The sequence below is a fragment of the Myxine glutinosa genome, chromosome 2 (genome assembly GCF_964187855.1).
Source record: "Myxine glutinosa chromosome 2, kmMyxGlut1.1, whole genome shotgun sequence".
NCBI lineage: Eukaryota > Metazoa > Chordata > Myxini > Myxiniformes > Myxinidae > Myxine > Myxine glutinosa.
The window spans coordinates 163,528,432-163,547,634 of record NC_136262.1 but is presented as its reverse complement, the minus strand read 5'-3'; the positions used below and the strand labels follow the sequence as shown (position 1 = coordinate 163,547,634).

General features: G+C 45.6%; 2 protein-coding genes across 2 annotated transcripts in view; both read right to left on the bottom strand.

Moving 5' to 3' along the window:
* The window catches only part of LOC144890982 (protein FAM200C-like), a 1,200,974-nt gene that overhangs the window by 759,531 nt on the left and 422,240 nt on the right, over window positions 1-19,203 (bottom strand). The gene's annotated exons all lie outside the window — the stretch shown is intronic.
* LOC137422226 (uncharacterized) lies at window positions 1,046-4,492 on the bottom strand. Its single transcript, XM_068108984.2, has 5 exons — window positions 3,971-4,492; window positions 3,699-3,871; window positions 3,113-3,576; window positions 2,383-2,994; window positions 1,046-2,140 (listed from the first exon to the last, which is right to left on the bottom strand). Exons 1-5 carry the CDS (start codon window positions 4,474-4,476, stop codon window positions 1,199-1,201), a joined length of 2,697 nt encoding a protein of 898 aa, XP_067965085.2. The 5' UTR covers window positions 4,477-4,492; the 3' UTR covers window positions 1,046-1,198.

The following is a 19,203-nucleotide window of genomic DNA, read 5'->3' as shown; positions in this document are numbered from 1 at the left end:
GTGATTTATTTGGCTGTGAAGGATATTTTTTATTTATTGATTAATCAATGAATCAATTAATTATTTGATTAATGATTTTTTTTTTTTTTTCTATTAATAAAAAATATTTATTTATTTGGCATGGAGCGGTGTACTTTGAATGTATCTGTACTTGTTTTACTTCATTTTTGAGATCCTGGTATTTGGTCATTTTCTTGATTTCTGCGTTGTTTCGGCTAAAATCACTGGGTACTGAAACCTCAATTCACAATGCTGCCTTTTATTTTTTGTGCCCAAGTACTATCTGCGGTCACCATTAGTTTTTAACATCCCGATTGGAGGTGACTCATTCATTCTGTTTCTACCTTGCTGAACCTACACTTCTCTGATTGACTCAGTCCCACCATTTTCCTAAAGCCATTCATCTCATGTCCTTGGTCTTGGGCATTTATTATGATTTAGTCTAGATGGACATAGGGGTCCACGCGCCCCCCCCCCCCGGTTTTTTTTATGCCACCTGATTTTTCTTAATCCTCAAAGTGTCTACTTTCAGAATCTGCCAGGTATCAAGCTGAAATAATGTCCAAAAGGCTTAATTTTTAACCCTTTATTGCAACTAACCCAAAACCGAAAAAAAAAATTGATGTAGAAAGAGGCATAACTTTTGAAGTAAACAACATACAGAGACAAATTAATACACTTTTCCATACAACTCTGACCCCAGGAATTCAATGGGATGGTTACTTTAGACATTTGACAACATTTTGACTCTATTTCTGGACAAAAACAGCAAAAAAATGCCAAAAATGTGTGTATAACCAACTATCCTTTCATTTTTTCAAGCGCATAGGGTGAATTTTTGTTCACCACCAGTTTTTTCTTAATCATTTAAGTGTCTATTTGAAGATTATATTGGGTACCAAGCTGAAATAATGTCCAAAAGGCTTCATTTTTAACCCTTTATTGTACCAAACTCAAACCTGAAAAATCATAGTATTATATAAAGTTGCATAACTTTTGATGTAAACAACTTGCAGAGACAAATGAACACATTTTCCATACAATTCTGACCCAAGGAATTCTTTATTACTAATTATAGATTGACATTCGACAACATTTTGACTCTTTATTGTAAAAAACAGCAAAAATACAGCCATGAATGTTAATAAGACAACTATAGGCCTATGTTTTCATGTCACTACCAACTAGCTGACCTAAACTACTCATTGTCCTCATCATCACTGAAGAAATCTTCTAATTCGATTTCTTCCAACTCCAGCTCTTCATCCTCATGCTCGTACTCTCCATCCTCTTCACCCACATACAAGTTATTGTTGGCGTAATCAGCCACCTTGTCAAGAGCTGCCTGCTCTTCTGGCTCTGCTCTCTGAGCCAGTACCTCAACAAGAGAAGGAGGGAGGATGGGTCCAATTGTCCAAATGGGTTCCAACACCTCCTCTTCTCCTGTCTTCTCCCAGCCCATGCCTGGATCACATGGTTTTGGGCTCTCGATTATTGCCTCGTCTGCTCTCTTATAGAAGGCTACTCTGTAGTTGGCTCGCTGCACATGTGGAATGAGACAGACCTTGGGGGAAGGCAGGCGTTCCAGGTCCACTTTTGACTTTGAGTCCAGGACTTTGTCAGCACCGACCATTATTTTAAGCATCTTCACTCGTACTGCGTCAACTGATGTCATCCGTGCTTGGCCATACATGATGCACGTGAAGCTCTCCATCTCCTGTTGTAGCTCATCTGTGACCAGCCAGTCTGCACCAAGCTGCCTGAAAGCGTTGTGGAGTTTGGGATTCTTCTGCAGCTTCTTCAGGGGATTCACCTTGCCTTTGCCTTTAAAAGCGCTGGTACAGTCCTCCCCAGTAAATACATAGAATCCCAGCAGGGTGCTACAGTAGTCAGGGTCCAGTGATTCAGACAGTTCCGTCACATTTATGAGTGTGCGATGTTTGCCAGAGCCGTGGTCAAGGTAGATGGAGAGGTTGATCCTGCTGGTATGGTAGAGGAGGATCATCAGAATGTCTGTGTCAGGTGTCCTCACCACACAGGACTTGTACCCCCATTTGACAGCCTGGTGGAGGTACAGGACAATACGGCTGTCTGTCTCCTCCTGGTTGGACCGCAGTTCGTAGATCTCAGAAGTCTGCACCTGTAACAAATAAAGAAACTAAATACTACTACACAGTGTAACAAATAATACATATGACAAAAACTGCATGACTTAAAATGTTTAAGAGCCCAAATATGGTCTGCAATTGTACATGTGTGAAGTCGAGAATATTCACATTTCAAGAGCCATTTGGTCTATCTAGTATTGTAGAGTCTAAAGATGTATTTCAAAGCATTGTGTATAGGGTGACTGCTTAAGTCACGCATCTTCTGTCAACTTACTTTTCCATTTGTTGATGTTAAGTCATAGGATCTCCCGTCAACACACACCACTGCTTTCATGCTCTTCTCAATCCGGGATGCTGCCGCATTGCTCCCCCAGACCTTGAGAAGCAGGTCACATAGCTGCTTCTTGTTTAGCTCATTGCCAAGGAATGACTTAAAGTCATAGGGCCTGCGGGTGTTTGGACCATCAATTATGTACTTCTCAGTAGAGCCGCGCCTGAGCCTCTCCTGGGCTTTGATGGAATCTGGCTGGTAGCAATCTGTGGAGAACACAAAATGGTGCTTGGCAACCATTTGGTCCAGGAGCTGCATGCAAATCTCTCCACAGGTTGGTGGGAGGTTGGACATCATGTGGAAGAGGGCATTTCCATCCTGTATTAAGAGGGCATCCTTGGGGTAAGGTACCTCTTCGTCCCTGTCCTGCAGCAGATGGTGAAGGATGGTGGCCTTGTTTGTTTTGGCAAAATAGCCATCCGGAGAGCCAAGGGCATGAGGAACAGGTGAGAGGGGATACCGCATGAGTTCCTCAAGGTTTATGGGCATCTCCATAATCTGCGATTTAACAAGCAGCTGAAAGGCGAGGTTGCTCTGCTCCTTGTATACAAAGAGCTGCAATGGAAAATAAAGAAATGAGGAAGGCATAAATACAACAGTTTAATTTTCTTTCTGAAGAATGTTTTTTTGTGTAATGAAATATGCAATTAGTATAAGTTGAATCAATATCCACCTTCCCCTGTGCGGATGTAAGTTTGACCCTCTTGCTGCAGTGATCCATCGTCTTGAGCTTAAGTTTCTTGAGGCGATCAAAGAACTCCTTCCTCTTGGAAACAAAGCGCTCTTGGATGAACTGCTCCTTGGCAGCCCTGCCTGCAGCCTCGGCCCGCAGCACGTCAGCCTCAACTTCTGGATCGATGGGAGCTCCAGATGCTAGGGAGTACAGTCGGTTTTTGTCTGGGATTCTCCAGGGGTTTGTGAAGCCCTTGATGGCAGAGATGATGCTCTGCACGGCCTCTTCAGACTTTTTGATTTGGGCAGGCTCCAGCTCACGGTGCTTGCCTGCCTTCGGCATCTCAGGGTCGACAATCATGCCGCACATCTCAAGAGTAAGCTCATAGAGCTGAGCGCGGGCAGAGGTTGTGCGGCACCACTTCTGGTATGCGCCACAGTTGTTGAAGAGACCGAGTAGACCACCTGCAATGTAGAGAGGGAGAAGTTTGAATTTTATCATCACAACCAACATGAACCTGTAATTAAATATAGGTGATATATATATATATATATAATATAGTTATTGTCTCCACACACTGACATACCTGAAGACTTAGCAAACCTCATGAATGTCTCCTCCATGGTCTTGTCCACTGCTGTGAGAGCCCCTGGGATCAGTGATCTTGCAACAGCTATGGCTCCAAGCTTGATGTAATCAAGAGCACCAGGATGGGAGAGGTCTATGTTTGTGAGAAAGGCCTCAAACCAGGTCAGGTACCTGTAGGAAATGAATAATAATTAAAGTTAATACTACAAGTAAGCTCCACTTACACATTTTTATATATCGAGTATTTAAGGGAATGAGTGTATAGATTACCTGGCGTAGTTGTGGCCATCATACGCAAAGAAGAGATCTGCCATGGCACCGTTGCAGTGATGGAAGAGCTCGAAATCGTTGGTTTTCACAGCAAAATCCATCATGAAGACCAGCCTTGCATGATCCATCACAGAGAGCCAGAACATGCCCGTTTTGCCCAGGTGGCCCCTGCGTACCTTGTCTTGGTATCGGAGGAACTGATCAATCAGCTTGAGCAGTGCGGGATCCTTCAGAGTGGAGTCAAGGCTCTCAGAAGTGCAGCAGTGGATGAGGTTGATGAGGGTCTCGTATGGGATGTCTGGTTTCTCCTCCTCCAGGAAAACATTGAACAGCAACCGTTCAAGTGCCTCTGTGACCACCTTCAGACTGAAGAGAGCCTTGGCATATGACTTCCCGCTCAGGATGCTTTTCAGGCAACCACTGGTTGCGAGGCCAGCTTCTATGAGGATCTCAGCGTAGCCAGCTCCAAGACACTTGCGCCCAGTGAGCCTGCCCATGTAATTCATGGCCGTGTGAAACTTGCCAATGAGGATCACATGCTTACTGAATTCCTCCGCATACTTCCATACTATAGGACAGGCCTTCATGACCACTCCCAGGTCAAACGTGTTGATAGTGTATGGCTGTCCAACCTCCTCCGTTGCTGCCTCGGACCTCTTGAGTAGCTCATACACCACTGCGTTGTCTGTAATGGGCTGGTTGATGGGGGTGTAAAAGTCAATTGTAGATTTCCTAGGAGGCACTTTCCCTGTGCTTGAAATAAAACCACCAAATCCAGGAACCTGCTGCTTGCCCTGGCTGCTTAACCATCTGCAGAGGAGATGGGCGTTGTACTGCAACATTGAGGCATCATATGACTCTTGGTTTTCAGCAGGAGGGGTAAAGTTGGCCTGCATGGGGAATTTGGGGCCAACTCTTTTGAATGCCAGCTCTGGCAGCGTCTCGGGAGGCGTGATCTTCAGGCTTCTCATCTTGGATGACCTGTCATAGAGAGGAAGGGTCCTGTTCTTGGTGCTCACATGGCTCTCTTTCACCTCTTGAATCATGATTCCCCCGGCGCTGTTTACAACATTTGAGCCATGAACGTTGGTGGTGATTCTGTTCAGGTTGTCCCACTCGCTGTGAAAAACAGTGTTTGCCTCGCCGGTGATGATTTGAGGGGTCAGGTGGGTGGAAATCTCATCAAAAGCCTTGGCCATTGCTGTCTCAAGTTCCATACTGAAGTCATATGTCTCTGAGTGTCCTAGTCGTGAAAGGATGGTTGTGAGCTGCAAAGATAGAAAATTGCTTTATATCAATATCAAATACCTGTATCAAACACAGTAAAGCAATGACAATGTAGGACCTCATAAGCAGTAAATTAGCTGATTACTCACCTGTTTGCTTCGATAGAGGTGACGAAGTGTGGCACATAGGAGGATGTGCTTTGGAAGTTTCCACTTGCTGTTAGTTGCTGCTCGACACACATCTTGTGTAATCGAATAGACCAGCCTCTATGTCCTTTCACACTTTTCTCCATCAAGTATCCCGGTCACCACTGAGCTCAGAAATTGTACAAGATGCTCTGGAAGCAGCTCATCCATCTTCACAGCATCCAGCTCCTGTGCTGTTGGGGGCCATGGTAGCTCCTTTGACTCTTTGAATGCCTTTATAATGTGAGAATGGAGGGTGAGTGCTGCTTCTTGTAGTTGGTCAGCTGTTCCAAGTTTGTACGCACATCCAACTGCTTCATCTACAGTAATGCTAGAGCTGTATATGAGGCTCAACTCAATACAACCACGGTGGGGCACCTTGGAGAATGTGAGTTCACGAGATATGTCTTTGTGTCCTTGTAACCGTCTTGCCAATTTCTCACTGCGGTATTCAGGATTAGGAAAACCTTCACTTTCCAGTGTCTTCATGTACAAGTTGCGCAGGGATCTTAGCAGGACGACTTCTTTGCGTTCAATCACATTCCCTAAGAATGTAATCCTTTACTACACAATAGGACTTGTCATGTGCTGCTATATTTCGGGCCTGCAGGCTGTCAATGTTGTCTGCTGCCTTTTCTGCCCTCTTCCTTCCACGCTCATGGTTTTGGTACTCACTATTGAAGTTGTTTCTGCAATATGGATGATACTTAGCTTCCATTGCAAAGAGGTCCTTGCCCTGCACCTTGCGATAAAGAGCCTCTTTCTTCAATTCCTGTGCCCTAGGTTCGATAACTTTCCAGGCTGGTTCCTTGTGTTTCCAACTCTGAAACGTTGTAAGCACTTCAGTCTTGCCCTTGAACTTGGTTAGTGTTGTGTCACAGAAAATACACTGATTTGGAAACAAGAAGGAACACCGAGCTTCTTCAGATTGACTTGACAGAGATTTGAGATGGCGCAGGGAGTCCTTTATCGATGATGATGATGATTCACCAGATAAAGAAGCCGTTGACACTTGTAAACGATCTAATTTCCCTGAGAAGCTTTTGTAGCAGTTTTGATGATAGCCAGTTTTATCCAAAGGCAAGCCCTCTAATGTCAATGGTATTTGGTCACAAATATTCTTCATGCGGTATGGTGAAGTAGCTGCTTCACAGAGTCTCATATCACGAATTCTTTGTAGATATAATAGCTTCTCGCTTTGCCCCCCATTGCATGCGTTGAACGCAGTAAAATTACCATAGACAGAAAGACTTGATACATGTAAAATACATGTTTGGGATCGAATTCTCTTTGGAGGCACTTCAGCTGTGATACAATGTTTCCTTTTCCCCATGGTCGGTATGTATGAAGTCATCAGCCTGAAAATAAAGTAAAACATTAGCTAGCTACCAACTTATCTAGCTAGCTACCAACAGTAGCTAGTCAAGAATACAGTCAGATTTGATTTCTGTAGGCCTATGATAATAATAATAACTGTTGAAAAATTACTTGTAGGCTTGTACATGACTATAAGGTATATCTTAATAATAGTTTCAAATACTTACTAAGAAAATCCTTGAGATTGTTCCAAAAGAGAGAGCAGTGGGAGAGGGAGACTGCCATCTGCAGGTATCAACCAACGGCAACCAACTGTCAACCAACTGCCAACCAACTGCCAACAGCATAATATAACTGCTACATATAACTGTTGAAAATAAACCCCATGGGACATTATTTCAGCTTGGTACCCAATATAATCTACAAATAGACACTTAAATGATTAAGAAAAAACTGGTGGTGAACAAAAATTCACCCTATGCGCTTGAAAAAATGAAAAGATGGTTATACACACATTTTTGGCATTTTTTTGCTGTTTTTGTACAGAAATAGAGTCAAAATGTTGTCAAATGTCTAAAGTAACCATCCCATTGAATTCCTGGGGTCAGAATTGTATGGAAAAGTGTATTAATTTGTCTCTGTATGTTGTTTACTTCAAAAGTTATGCCTCTTTCTGCATCAATTTTTTTTTTTCGGTTTCGGGTTAGTTGCAATAAAGGGTTAAAAATTAAGCCTTTTGGACATTATTTCAGCTTGATACCTGGCAGATTCTGAAAGTAGACACTTTGAGGATTAAGAAAAATCAGGTGGCATTAAAAAAAACCGGGGGGGGGGGCGCGTGGACCCCTATGTCCATCTAGACTATTGTGTCTCGTCTCATCGCGCTGTTTTTGCTCGTACTCTTATCATTTACCATCTTTCACCCCATTTACCACCATGTACGGGGTGACATCTTCAAAGAGGTGAGTTTTAAAGGGACAGTTTCTTCATGTAATTCCGCCGATATTTATCCACCGAGTTCTCCGTCCAATGTTGAATATTAAATTGATGTGGTATTGATATGACACAGACTTGATGGGACAAATGACCTTCTCCTGTGTAAAAGTTCCTCTCTTGTCCTTCATGTGTTCAAGTACCGAGAAGGTTCCGTCGTTCGACTCGTTCTTTTTCCTTTTCCATTAAAACTAAACTCTCACCAAAATGTCCACATTGTGCGATGGTCGTTGCGCGTTTCCGGGAGGTCTTCGGTGTCCGCATTTGGGACGTGTCGACGTCATGGCGTCATGCCAGAACGCATTCAAACTTGACGACCTAATCCCCCAAGCCCGATCTTGCACATCAGTCAATTGCACTTTGCTTGTTACTTCTTTAAGTGAGATCGTTAATTTACCCCACTGGTCACGTTAATTGCGTATTCGTTACGCCCTGCTCTTAAATATCCTCTCCAACTTTAAACCTCCGCAGACTCGAATGGAAAGTTGTAATTGTGCGGTAATTTAGCAAAGTCGTTATCTCAAGCCCAATATCCCTGCTCATCGCATTCATTCACCGTCGCCATTGCACGTCCATGCACAATCGCTTCACGTACTTAACAATGGCTCCCTGATTACCAGGTATCAATCATCCGGCTTCAACCGCGGCTTATCTTCAGGTGGATTTTCGCGGCTTATCCGCTTGCTCATCAGGTGGATTTTCACTTCTCCGATTTGATTTTCAATTCCTGCTTCGTGCAGGAATCCAAACTCGAGGCAAGAATTTGCAATTTGGCCATGATTCCGGAGATAGTTCGCCTGTTATTCGGGAGATTCCAATGATTCTGAAAGCTTTGGTTTCAACAGCGTGAACCCGAGCCAGGTGTGAGGCAGGACCACCGGCCCAGAGGGGGGAACAGTATTCCATTGAGCTGCGGATGAAAGCCTTGTTTGTGGTGAGGAGCTCAGGTGTGCCAAGGAAGGACTTCGCATGACGGAGGATGCCCAGTCGGCGACTGGCTTTGCAGGCCAGCTTGGAAATGTGGTTTTCCCAAGAAAGATCATGGCAGATAGTGAGACCCAAAAGCTTGAGCGACAGAACTTCTTGGAGAGGATTGTTGAGGAAGTGGATGGGAGGGTTTTCCAGCGGAGAGACATAGTAAGAGTGTGAGATTTGTCAGGATTGAAAGACATGTTCCACTTGTTTGACCAGACTGTGATTTTGTCCAGGTCTGCCGAGAGTGAGGAGGCTGCAGACTGCCGATCTGTGGGATGAGATATGGAGCGGCAGAGAGTGGAGTCATCAGCAAAGAGATAGAGAGGATTTTCCAGAGAGTCGGAGAGATCATTGATGAAGACCAGAAATAGCACAGGGCCCAGAACACGACCTTGGGGAACTCCAGCCAGAACAGGAGGGGAGATGAAAGAAATCCATTCAGGGCCACATGTTGACTACGACCAGAGAGGAAGTCCACAAGCCATGCGCGGAGATTTCCATGGATACCATAGGAGGGGAGTTTGGTGAGCAGAGCTGGGTGCCAGACCGTATCGAAGGCACGTGATATGTCAAGGGAGACAGCTCTGATCTCCTGTTTGGCATTGAGGACCTCCATCCATTGTTGAGACAGCAGATGCAACATGTCCAGAGTAGAATGACCTGGTCTGAATCCAAATTGATGATCGGAGATCAAGCCATTGGAGAAGAGGAAGGATTTGATATCTGAAGCAATGATGGATTCCATGACTTTGCTGATAATTGGGAGCAGGCTGATTGGTCTGGAGTTGCAAGGATCTGTTTTTGCACCTTTTTGTGGAAAGCAGGAATGTTTGCTGATTTCCAAGATGCTGGCAGATGACCTTGAGCAAAAGAAGGGGTGAAAAGAACAGAGAGAGGGTGAGACAGAGCGGAAGAGCAGAATTTTAGGACCCGTGGGCTGATGCCATCTGGTCCAGTTGCAGAATCATAGTCGAGGTTTGACAAAAACTTCTCCACCTTGTCAGGAGAGAAGGACACAGAGTCCAGGAGCAGTTGGGTTCGACTGGGTAAGGTGGGAACAGAGATGGGTTTGGGACACAAGATTTTGAAGCAAACACAGAGTTGAGGCATTCGGCTTTGTCACGTGTGGTGTCAACTGTGTAGCCATTTGAGGTATGGGAGGGGATGGAAGGGCAACAAACACCAGAAACGGATTGGACCAGGCGCCACCAGGATTTGGAGGAAGGAGACAGGTTTGAGAGTTCATTCTTGAGTGTGGAGAGACAGTGCTTCCTGGCACTCCTGAGGGTAGACATGGAAAGTTACATGTTGAGTTACATGTCACATGTAATTACATTACATTACATTGCAGTTAAATGTTACATGTTCAGTTACATGTTGATTTGAAGCCAAGCCCGGCCCAGAGTTATGTGTTGATTTGAAGCCAAGCCAGGCACAGAGTTACGTGTTGATTTGAAGCCAAGCCAGGCCCAGAGTTACGTGTTGATTTTAAGCCAAGATCAAGCCACGCCCAGAGAGTGACATGTTGATTTGAAGCCAAGCCAGGCCCAGATAGTTACATGTTGATTTGAAGCCAAGCCAGACCCAGTGAGTTACATGTTGATTTGAAGCCAAGCCAGGCCCAGAGAGTTACATGTTGATTTGAAGCCGAGCCCGGCCCAGTGAGTTGCATGTTGATTTGAAGCCAAGCCAGGCCCAGGGAGTTACATGTTGATACATGAGTTACATGTTGAAAAAACATCAGCAATGCAAACCTGATCAATTGACATCTGTTGCCATGGGGATGAAGGGATGACAGAATGAAACATAAATCGGAATGAAATTTTTTGCCTCATTCGTTCAATTGAAGGATATTTCTGAAAATTAAAACACTGAAATTAAAATTACTGTTTAAAAATAAAAGTGTTCATCTCGTAAATGTTAATTGTTTTAATTGCGAGTTATCTTATTTTAACGTTTATAGTTATTTGTAATTAAACTTCCGATCGAGTTATCCGTTGTCCTCTCTGTCTCTATGGTTATAATTGTTCTCAGTGTCATAATTGAACCCACAATCGCTGTTCCTTCCATTGTTCGTGAGAAGTGAAACATGAAGGTTGTGTCTCGTCTCATCGCGCTGTTTTTGCTCGTACTCTTATCAATTACCATCTTTCACCCCATTTACCACCACGTACGGGGTGACATCTTCAAAGAGGTGAGTTTTAAAGGGACAGTTTCTTCATGTAATTTTCCCGATATTTATCCACCGAGTTCTCCGTCCAATGTTGAATATTAAATTGATGTGGTATTGATATGACACAGACTTGATGGGACAAATGACCTTCTCCTGTGTTAAAAGTTCCTCTCTTGTCCTTCATGTGTTCAAGTACCGAGAAGGTTCCGTCGTTCGACTCGTTCTTTTTCCTTTTCCATTAAAACCAAACTCTCACCAAAATGTCCACTTTGTGCGATGGTCGTTGCGCGTTTCCGGGAGGTCTTCGGTGTCCGCATTTGGGACGTGTCGACGTCATGGCGTCATGCCACTATCGGATCGCGATCGCGTGCTTGCGTGGACGGCTGTTGTGCCGACGTTCGCCCGTTGGTTGCCGCGTTCGTGGCCTCGCGCGTACCATCGCCGACCACCCACGATCTCCAAAGCGCCGAGCAGAGACGACAGCGGCTGGAACCGTGGTCCTTCGGACGGGGCGAGCGTTTGAGAGTCGCGGTGCGAGAGGACTGGGGCCGGCGAGCGAGTCGCGTCGGGGAGACCCCCTTCCCGTACCACATGTCGGGGCCTAGCTGTTCGATGCCTGCACCATCTCCACGACATGCTCCCGAGCGAGCAAAGCTAAGAACGCACCACAAACACACACACACACACACACACACACACACACACACACACACACACACCCTCTTTGTTCATTTCGTTTTGTTTGTTTAATAAGTCTGTGGAGTGGGAGTACTCCATATCGGGGGTTTAGAGCATCATAGCATAGCGCGGCATTTCTTTGTTCTCGGAACCGTTAATATATCATTGTATTTTCTGTATAATTATACTTGAACGCAGTTTTCCGTATGATTTATTTCATTTGCAGCAGCATTGGAGACGCCCTGAGAACAGGTTGGACTGCAGGGGTCTTGCGCCGCCCCTCCCCCCTGCACAATTGTGTATAGCTTTCTATCTTCGAGTCCGCCATTGAGTTTTCGCCTCGAGAGCTAAGGCCTTCACGATCGGCTTCTGTGACCGCCTGATTTTCATCAGAGGCGGCCGTACGACAAATGTTTGTCAGGCAGTTGGGATTCGAACCTCGCGGACAATTTTTTTGTCCGGAGGTAGCGAGTCGACGCCGGTTGGGTGAAAAATCCCGCCCAGCATTTGGAACCGAAATTTGTTCATCGTGTCGAGGCGGAGAAATTTGCATCGTCGATTAGGCACACGAAGCGCGATATCGCGTCTTCGGAAAATGAAAATTTTATTTGTGAGGTAAAAATTAATACGCGCGCGGGAAACGACCTTCCTCAAAGCGGATGTCGGAGGTCGGTGAAATGGAGGTGCGTAGCGAGGCTTCTGTCAGCTCAGAAGGTGAACTGGAGGTAGGGGAATTGGAGCTGGAGGTTAGTTTTGGAACCTCCCCCGTCCTGAGCACCAACCCATCCTCCTCCCCTCCCGGGTAGCCAGGAACAATTGGAGCGGCCGCGATACCCGACCAGATTTGGGATCGATTATTCAGGGAGATTAAGGGAATGAGTGAAAAAATGTATTCCCAAAGGAATGAAATGAGGGAAATGAACGATAAATTTGAGGGAATGAATGCTCAGAATGAGCGATTAAATAACAAAATGGATGGAATGAAATAGGGATTTTATGGGAGAGATGACCAATAAAATGGAGTCCCAGGGGAATGAATATGGGGAAGGAATGAAGGGAATGAGTGATCGATTGGAAGGACACAGTGAAGGAATGGGAAAGAAAATTGATGGGTTGAAGGGGCAATTGAATGCCCAGAGTGATAAAATTGATGGATTGAGGGGGGAATTAAAGGAACAGATGGATAGGATGGAAAACAAATTTGATAAAATAGAGGAAATAACAACAACTGGGGGAACGAATTGATAACATTGAGGGGAAAATGCAAAATCAAATTACGGACAGACTGGGTGAATTTGAGGGCAAAGTAGAAACTAAATTCGGTGAAATGGAAAAGTCCATGGGGATAGAGTTCGAGCTAAAGAGGGAAGAATTAACATCGAAAATAGAAGAGGGCATGACCCAGGCTGTCCGAATGGGGGGGAAATTGGAGGATAGAATTGGGGCCACAAATACCAGAATTGATAAAGTAAATGGAGATCTGGAAGGCCATCGGGGCCGGGTGGATGCCAGAATGCGGCAACAGGTAGAGGAATGGGGACTCCTCAAACAACAAGGGGTCGAATTGGCCGAGGAGGTAAAAGGGTTGGAAGCCCGTGTAACGGAGCAGGAGTGGGTGTTTGTTGATAAAGGCCCGTGGGGGCCGCAATTGACTGATGACAGGCTGAGTGATTTGATGAAGGAGCAACTGGAGGCCTGGGACAATACCATCAAAGGAGAGGTTGCTCGGGTCAAACAGTCTGAGGGGAAGAGGTGAGTCGGTCCGTTAAGGATCTCCAGGACGAGATTAAGGTGACCCAAGGGACCCTCCCCACAAACCACATTTGGGCACCAGAGACTCCGAAACCGATTACCCAGGTGGGGGGTGTTTTGGCCTCGGGCTGGATTTGGACAGAGGGGAATCGGGGAGTAGAGTCTCTGGAAAGGCAATCCCCCTTGTGCATTTTGATGGGTCGGGGAGTTTGGAGGCTTTCCTGACACAATTTGAATGTGTGCCTCAGCTCAATGGTTGGGGAGAGCGGGAGCGCATGTGGAATCTGGTGGCAACACTGAGGGGGTCAGCCGCAGACGTGCTAATCGTAGTCCCAGAGGGAATATTGACCAGTAAGGGCAACTGTGATGCCTTGAACCACAGGTATGGGACAAGTGCGAGGTGTGACCTGGTCAGGGCACAGCTGCTGCATCGTAGGCAGAAACCAAACGAGACGTTGCAGCAGATGGCCCAGGATATTTACCAATCTGAGGATTGCATACCGGGACCTACCCGCACAAGCGTGGGATAAGCTGGCGATAGAGAAATTTATGGTGGCTCTTCCTGACCCCGAGGTCCGGATTCTGGTGGAGTTGCAGGACCCGGCCACGGTGCACCGAGCAGTGGAATGCGCGGCGAGACTGACCTTTTTGAGGAGGTCGAACCGCGCATCAGAGAGGGCACCTGTGACGGTATGGCAGGCTGAGGTGCGGGACCAGGAAGAGAAGCCGGAGGATATGGTCATAGGCCGAATGTTAAGGGGGATCAGCCGCCAGCTGTCAGGTTTGACAGGGGGTAAATTTGCAGGGGGTGAGTCACGGCAGTTTGGTCCAGGTTTGCCATCAGGACAGCCTGATTTTCATCAGGATGGTCCGGGAGTAAGGGGTGCTCCGCCTGGGTACCAGAGCGGTCCGTTCATGGGGACTTGTTTTAGATGTGGGAGAAGGGGGCACCGGCAGAGTGATTGTTGGCAACCACCTGGGCCACCTCCTTCTAACAGGCTTCACAGTCCAGACAGGTGGGGGCCCCCAGTGGGTCCACAAGTGCCAGAAAGAGGACCATCACCTATGCCTGGGCCTGTCGCAATAGAGTGTGCGGGAAACTAGAATGAGCTGAGCATACGGGGCCATGCTCGGCTGGGATTGAGTTTCCTGGTGGAACACGACTGCCAACTAGACTTTGGGCATGGTCATATGTAGTTGGGCACTGAGAGGCTGCAGTTGGTGGGAATGGGGGATGACGAGGAGGTGCAGGGGACGTGGCTAGAGGTGCCACGCACTGTGACCGTGCCTCCCAGGTCCGAGACAGTGGTGATGGCAGAGTTAGCAGCAGGTACTCAACCCATTGGCCAGCTGGGGCTTGTGGAGTCGTGGTCCTCACAGGGGACCGAGGGATTGATGGTGGGTTGCACCCTCGTAGACACCCGTGGGCCTATGTTGGCAGTTAGGCTGCTCAACTTGTCCGACAGCCCTCGCACTGTAAGGGGCGGAGCCATCGTAGCCAAATGCAGTCGTGTAGTAGAGGTCACCGGAGGAAGTGGATTCACATGCTTGCCAGTACAGCCGGAAAGAGGGGAAATTTTGGGGAAATGTGATTGGCCAGAGGGAGTGTGGGACATGATGACACGCTCTGAAGAGGGCCCAACATCGGAGCAGGTAGAGATATTGCACAATTTGGTTGGTAAGCACTTAGATGTTTTTTTCTCTCTCTCCCGAGGATGTTGGACGCACGAGTCTCGTCAGGTACCAAATTAGCACTGGCGAGGCGAGGCCGGTTTAATTTGAAGCCACGCCCAAGCCAGGCCCAGAGTTGCGTGTTGATTTGAAGCCACGCCAGGCCCAGAGAGTGAGATGTTGATTTGAAGCCAAGCCAGGCCCAGAGAGTGACATGTTGCTTTGAAGCCAAGCCAGGCCCAGAGAGTGACATGTTGATTTGAAGCGAAGCCAGGCCCAGGGAGTTTCATGTTGATTTGAAGCCAAGCCAGGCCCATGGAGTTTCATGTTGATTTGAAGCCAAGCCAGGCCCAGAGAGTGACATGTTGCTTTGAAGCCAAGCCAGGCCCAGAGAGTGACATGTTGATTTGAAGCGAAGCCAGGCCCAGGGAGTTTCATGTTGATTTGAAGCCAAGCCAGGCCCATGGAGTTTCATGTTGATTTGAAGCCAAGCCAGGCCCAGAGAGTGACATGTTGATTTGAAGGCAAGCCAGGCCCAGGGAGTTACATGTTGATTTGAAGCCGAGCCAGGCCCATGGAGTTTCATGTTGATTTGAAGCGAAGCCAGGCCCAGAGAGTTACATGTTGATTTGCAGCCAAGCCAGGCCCAGGGAGTTACATGTTGATTTGAAGCCAAGCCAGGCCCATGGAGTTTCATGTTGACTTGAAGCCAAGCCAGGCCCAGAGAGTGACGTTGATTTGAAGGCAAGCCAGGCCCAGGGAGTTGCATTGTTGAAAAAACATCAGTAATGCAAACCTGATCAATTAACATCTGTTGCCATGAGGATGAAGGGATGACAGAATGAAACATAAATAGGAATGAAATTTTTTGCCTCATTCGTTCAATTGAAGCATATGTCTGAAAATTAAAATATTGAAATTAAAATTCCTGTTTATAAATCAAAGTGTTCATCAAGTAAATTTTAAATGTTTTAATTGCGAGTTATCTTATTTTAACGTTTATAGTTATTTGTAATTAAACTGTTCGATTGAGTTATCCGTTGTCCTCTCTTTCTCTATGGTTACAATTGTTCTCAGTGTTATTTAATTGAACCCACAATCGCTGTTCCTTCCATTGTTCGTGAGAAGTGAAACATGGAGGTTGTATCTCGTCTCATCACGCTCTTTTTGCTTGTACTTTTATCAATTACCATCTTTCACCCCATTTACCACCATGTACGGGGTGACATCTTCAAAGAGGTGAGTTTTTAACGGACAGTGTATTTATGTAATTCCCCCGATATTTATCCATCGAGTTCTCCGTCCAATGTTGAAGATTAAATCTACCGTCTTCTACCGACTCCTCTCTGGCCATGCCCCCCCAGCTCTCTCTGGGCTATGTCCCGCAAATATTCCTACAGGTCGCGCAAGATCTGCCTGTAACCCTCTTATGGTTAAACTGCCAAAATCAAAACTCTCTGCTCACCTTCACTCCTTCATTCCTCTTTTCTCCCGCCTCTGAAACAAACTCCCTCACTCTCTTCAATCCCACTCCACCCTCCAGGTCTTTAAAACAGCTGTTCACCACCATCTCTTATCTTCCCACATCCAAAACCTTGAGCTTTTCTACCCCTGCTAATTTCACCCCAATTCCACTTTTTTGAAATACTAACTTCTGTCCTGGAAGTCCTTGGTGTCCTTGTGTTTTATACTTCTCCCACCCGCCTCCCCCCCTTCCCACGCCCCCCCCCCAAGCCCTCTCCCTCCCACACATCTCCCTGCTCTCAAATGTTATGTTTGTGTGCTTCCCCTTCTGTCCCCATCTTGTCTTCCGCTCCCTCTTTTTATATATTTTGTTTGTCTGGTTGATTTGTTTGTGAAATAAATGTTAGCTCTTTCACGAGCCTCGATTCAGTATACAAAAAAAACAAACGAACAAAAAAAAACAAACACTTTGACGAGTATTGGTTAGTTTGGGTTGAAATCACTTCAACAAGTATTGGTTAGTTTGGGTTGAAATCACTTTGACGAGTATTGGTTAGTTTGGGTTGAAATCACTTTAACAAGTATTGGTCAGTTTGGGTTGAAATCACTTTAACAAGTATTGGTTAGTTTGGGTTGAAATCACTTTGACGAGTATTGGTTAGTTTGGGTTGAAATCACTTTAACAACTATTGGTTAGTTTGGGTTGAAATCACTTTGACGAGTATTGGTTAGTTTAGGTAGAAATCACTTTGATGAGTATTGGTTAGTTTGTGTTGAAATCACTTTGATGAGTCGTGTTTTGGTTGGTATGAAATCACTTTGACGAGTATTGGTCAGTTTGGGTTGAAATCACTTTAACAAGTATTGGTTAGTTTGTGTTGAAATCACATTGCCGAGTGTTGGTTAAGTTGGGTTTATATCACATTGACTCGAGTTGGTTAGTTTGGGTTGAAATCACATTGACTAGTGTTGGTAATGGTACTTTATGTTCTTGTTCCTGGCCTGCAGCATCTCTGGAACCTTCTATTCATCTTCTCAGAAAAAAAAAATCTCCATCAGCCTTCCAACCTTCTTGGTTTTATGCCCGCATGGCAACATTAATTCCTTCACAAACACATTTTCCTGATAGTGAGGAGAAATCTGTTCTGGGTTGGGATGTTAGATATTCTAATTGGAACCTGTGGTCAAGATGCTGCGATCCCAGATTCAAATCCCTGATGTGGGATTGTCAGCAAACCTTTCCTCTCTCACACCTGTCAGTAAAATCTGGTACATACCATCAGAGAAGGGACTATGAGTTTGCCTTTCCTGGTGTGGTTGAAACATCATGACAGTCCTCATGTGTGGTTAATTCCTATAGAATGGAATTCCCCTCGTACATTCCTACGCAGATCACCACTGATCTCAAAACAAATGAATATGGACAAAATGCTCGCCTGGGTGTCCCCTCACCCTCAACATTGATCACTATTTCAGTACAATATCTTTGATTAATTCTCAAATCTTGTTTTCATGTGCCCATAACACAGGAACCTGTTCCTCAGAAGAACCCTGGCTTTTTCAAGTCTTTCTGGAAGGAAATTTCCAACTTCCTTCCGACCTCCATTCTGAAGGTATGATCGCACACACATCACTCCAGAAACACGCGCACTTTAATCCCAGATGATATAAATGATACTAGCACAGACATGCACCTCCAACTTAGTGTGTCCACAGTTTTCATCAGATGAGGACAACCACATGTGTAACCATCACTTTGATGAGTATTAGTTAGTTTGGGTTGAAATCACCTTGACAAGTATTGGTTAGTTTGGGTTGAAATCACTTTGACGAGTATTGGTTAGTTTGTGTTAAAATCACTTCAACAAGTTTTGGTTCGTTTGTGTTGAAATCACTTTGGCGAGTATTGGTTAGTTTGGTATGAAATCATTTTGAAGAGTATTAGTTAGTTTGGGTTGAAATCACTTTGACGAGTATTGGTCAGTTTGGGTTGAAATCACTTTAACAAGTATTGGTTAGTTTGGGCTCTGTCCCACAAATATTCCTACAGGTCGCACAAGATCTGCCTGCAACCCTCTTATGGTTAAACTGCCAAAATCAAGACTCTCTGCTCACCTTCACTCCTTCATTCCTCTTTTCTCCCGCCTCTGGAACAAACTCCCTCACTCTCTTCAATCCCACTCCACCCTCCAGGTCTTTAAAACAGCTGTTCACCACCATCTCTTATCTTCCCCCATCCAAAACCTTGATCTTTTCTACCCCCGCTAATTTCACCCCAATTCCACTTTTTTGAAATACCAACTTCTGTCCTGGAAGTCCTTGCTGTCCTTGTGTTTTATACTTCTCCCACCCCCCCCCCCCTTCGCACGCCCCCCCCCCTTCGCACGCCCCCCCCCCCCCCAAGCCCTCTCCCTTCCACACATCTCCCTGCTCTCAAATGTTATGTTTGTGTGCTTCCCCTTCTCTCCCCATCTTGTCTTCCGCTCCCTATTTTTATATATTTTGTTTGTCTGGTTGATTTGTTTGTGAAAGAAATGTTAGCTCTTTCACGAGCTTCGATTCAGTATACAAAAAAAACAAACGAACAAAAAAAAAAACACTTTGACGAATATTGGTTAGTTTGGGTTGAAATCACTTCAACAAGTATTGGCTAGTTTGTGTTAAAATCACTTTAACAAGTATTGATTAGTTTGGGTTGAAATCACTTTGACGAGTGTTGGTTGGTTTAGGTAGAAATCACTTTGATGAGTATTGGTTAGTTTGTGTTGAAATCACTTTGACGAGTATTGGTCAGTTTG

Bases quoted from the DNA above. Each gene is read 5' to 3' on its own strand.
- LOC137422226 (XM_068108984.2), bottom strand. From the start codon at position 4,476: ATGAATTACATGGGCAGGCTCACTGGGCGCAAGTGTCTTGGAGCTGGC. The intron at 3,872-3,970 runs GTAATCTATACA...CATTTCCTACAG, and splicing joins GATGGCCACAACTACGCCAG to GTACCTGACCTGGTTTGAGG. The intron at 3,577-3,698 runs GTATGTCAGTGT...TCTACATTGCAG, and splicing joins GAGGTTTGCTAAGTCTTCAG to GTGGTCTACTCGGTCTCTTC.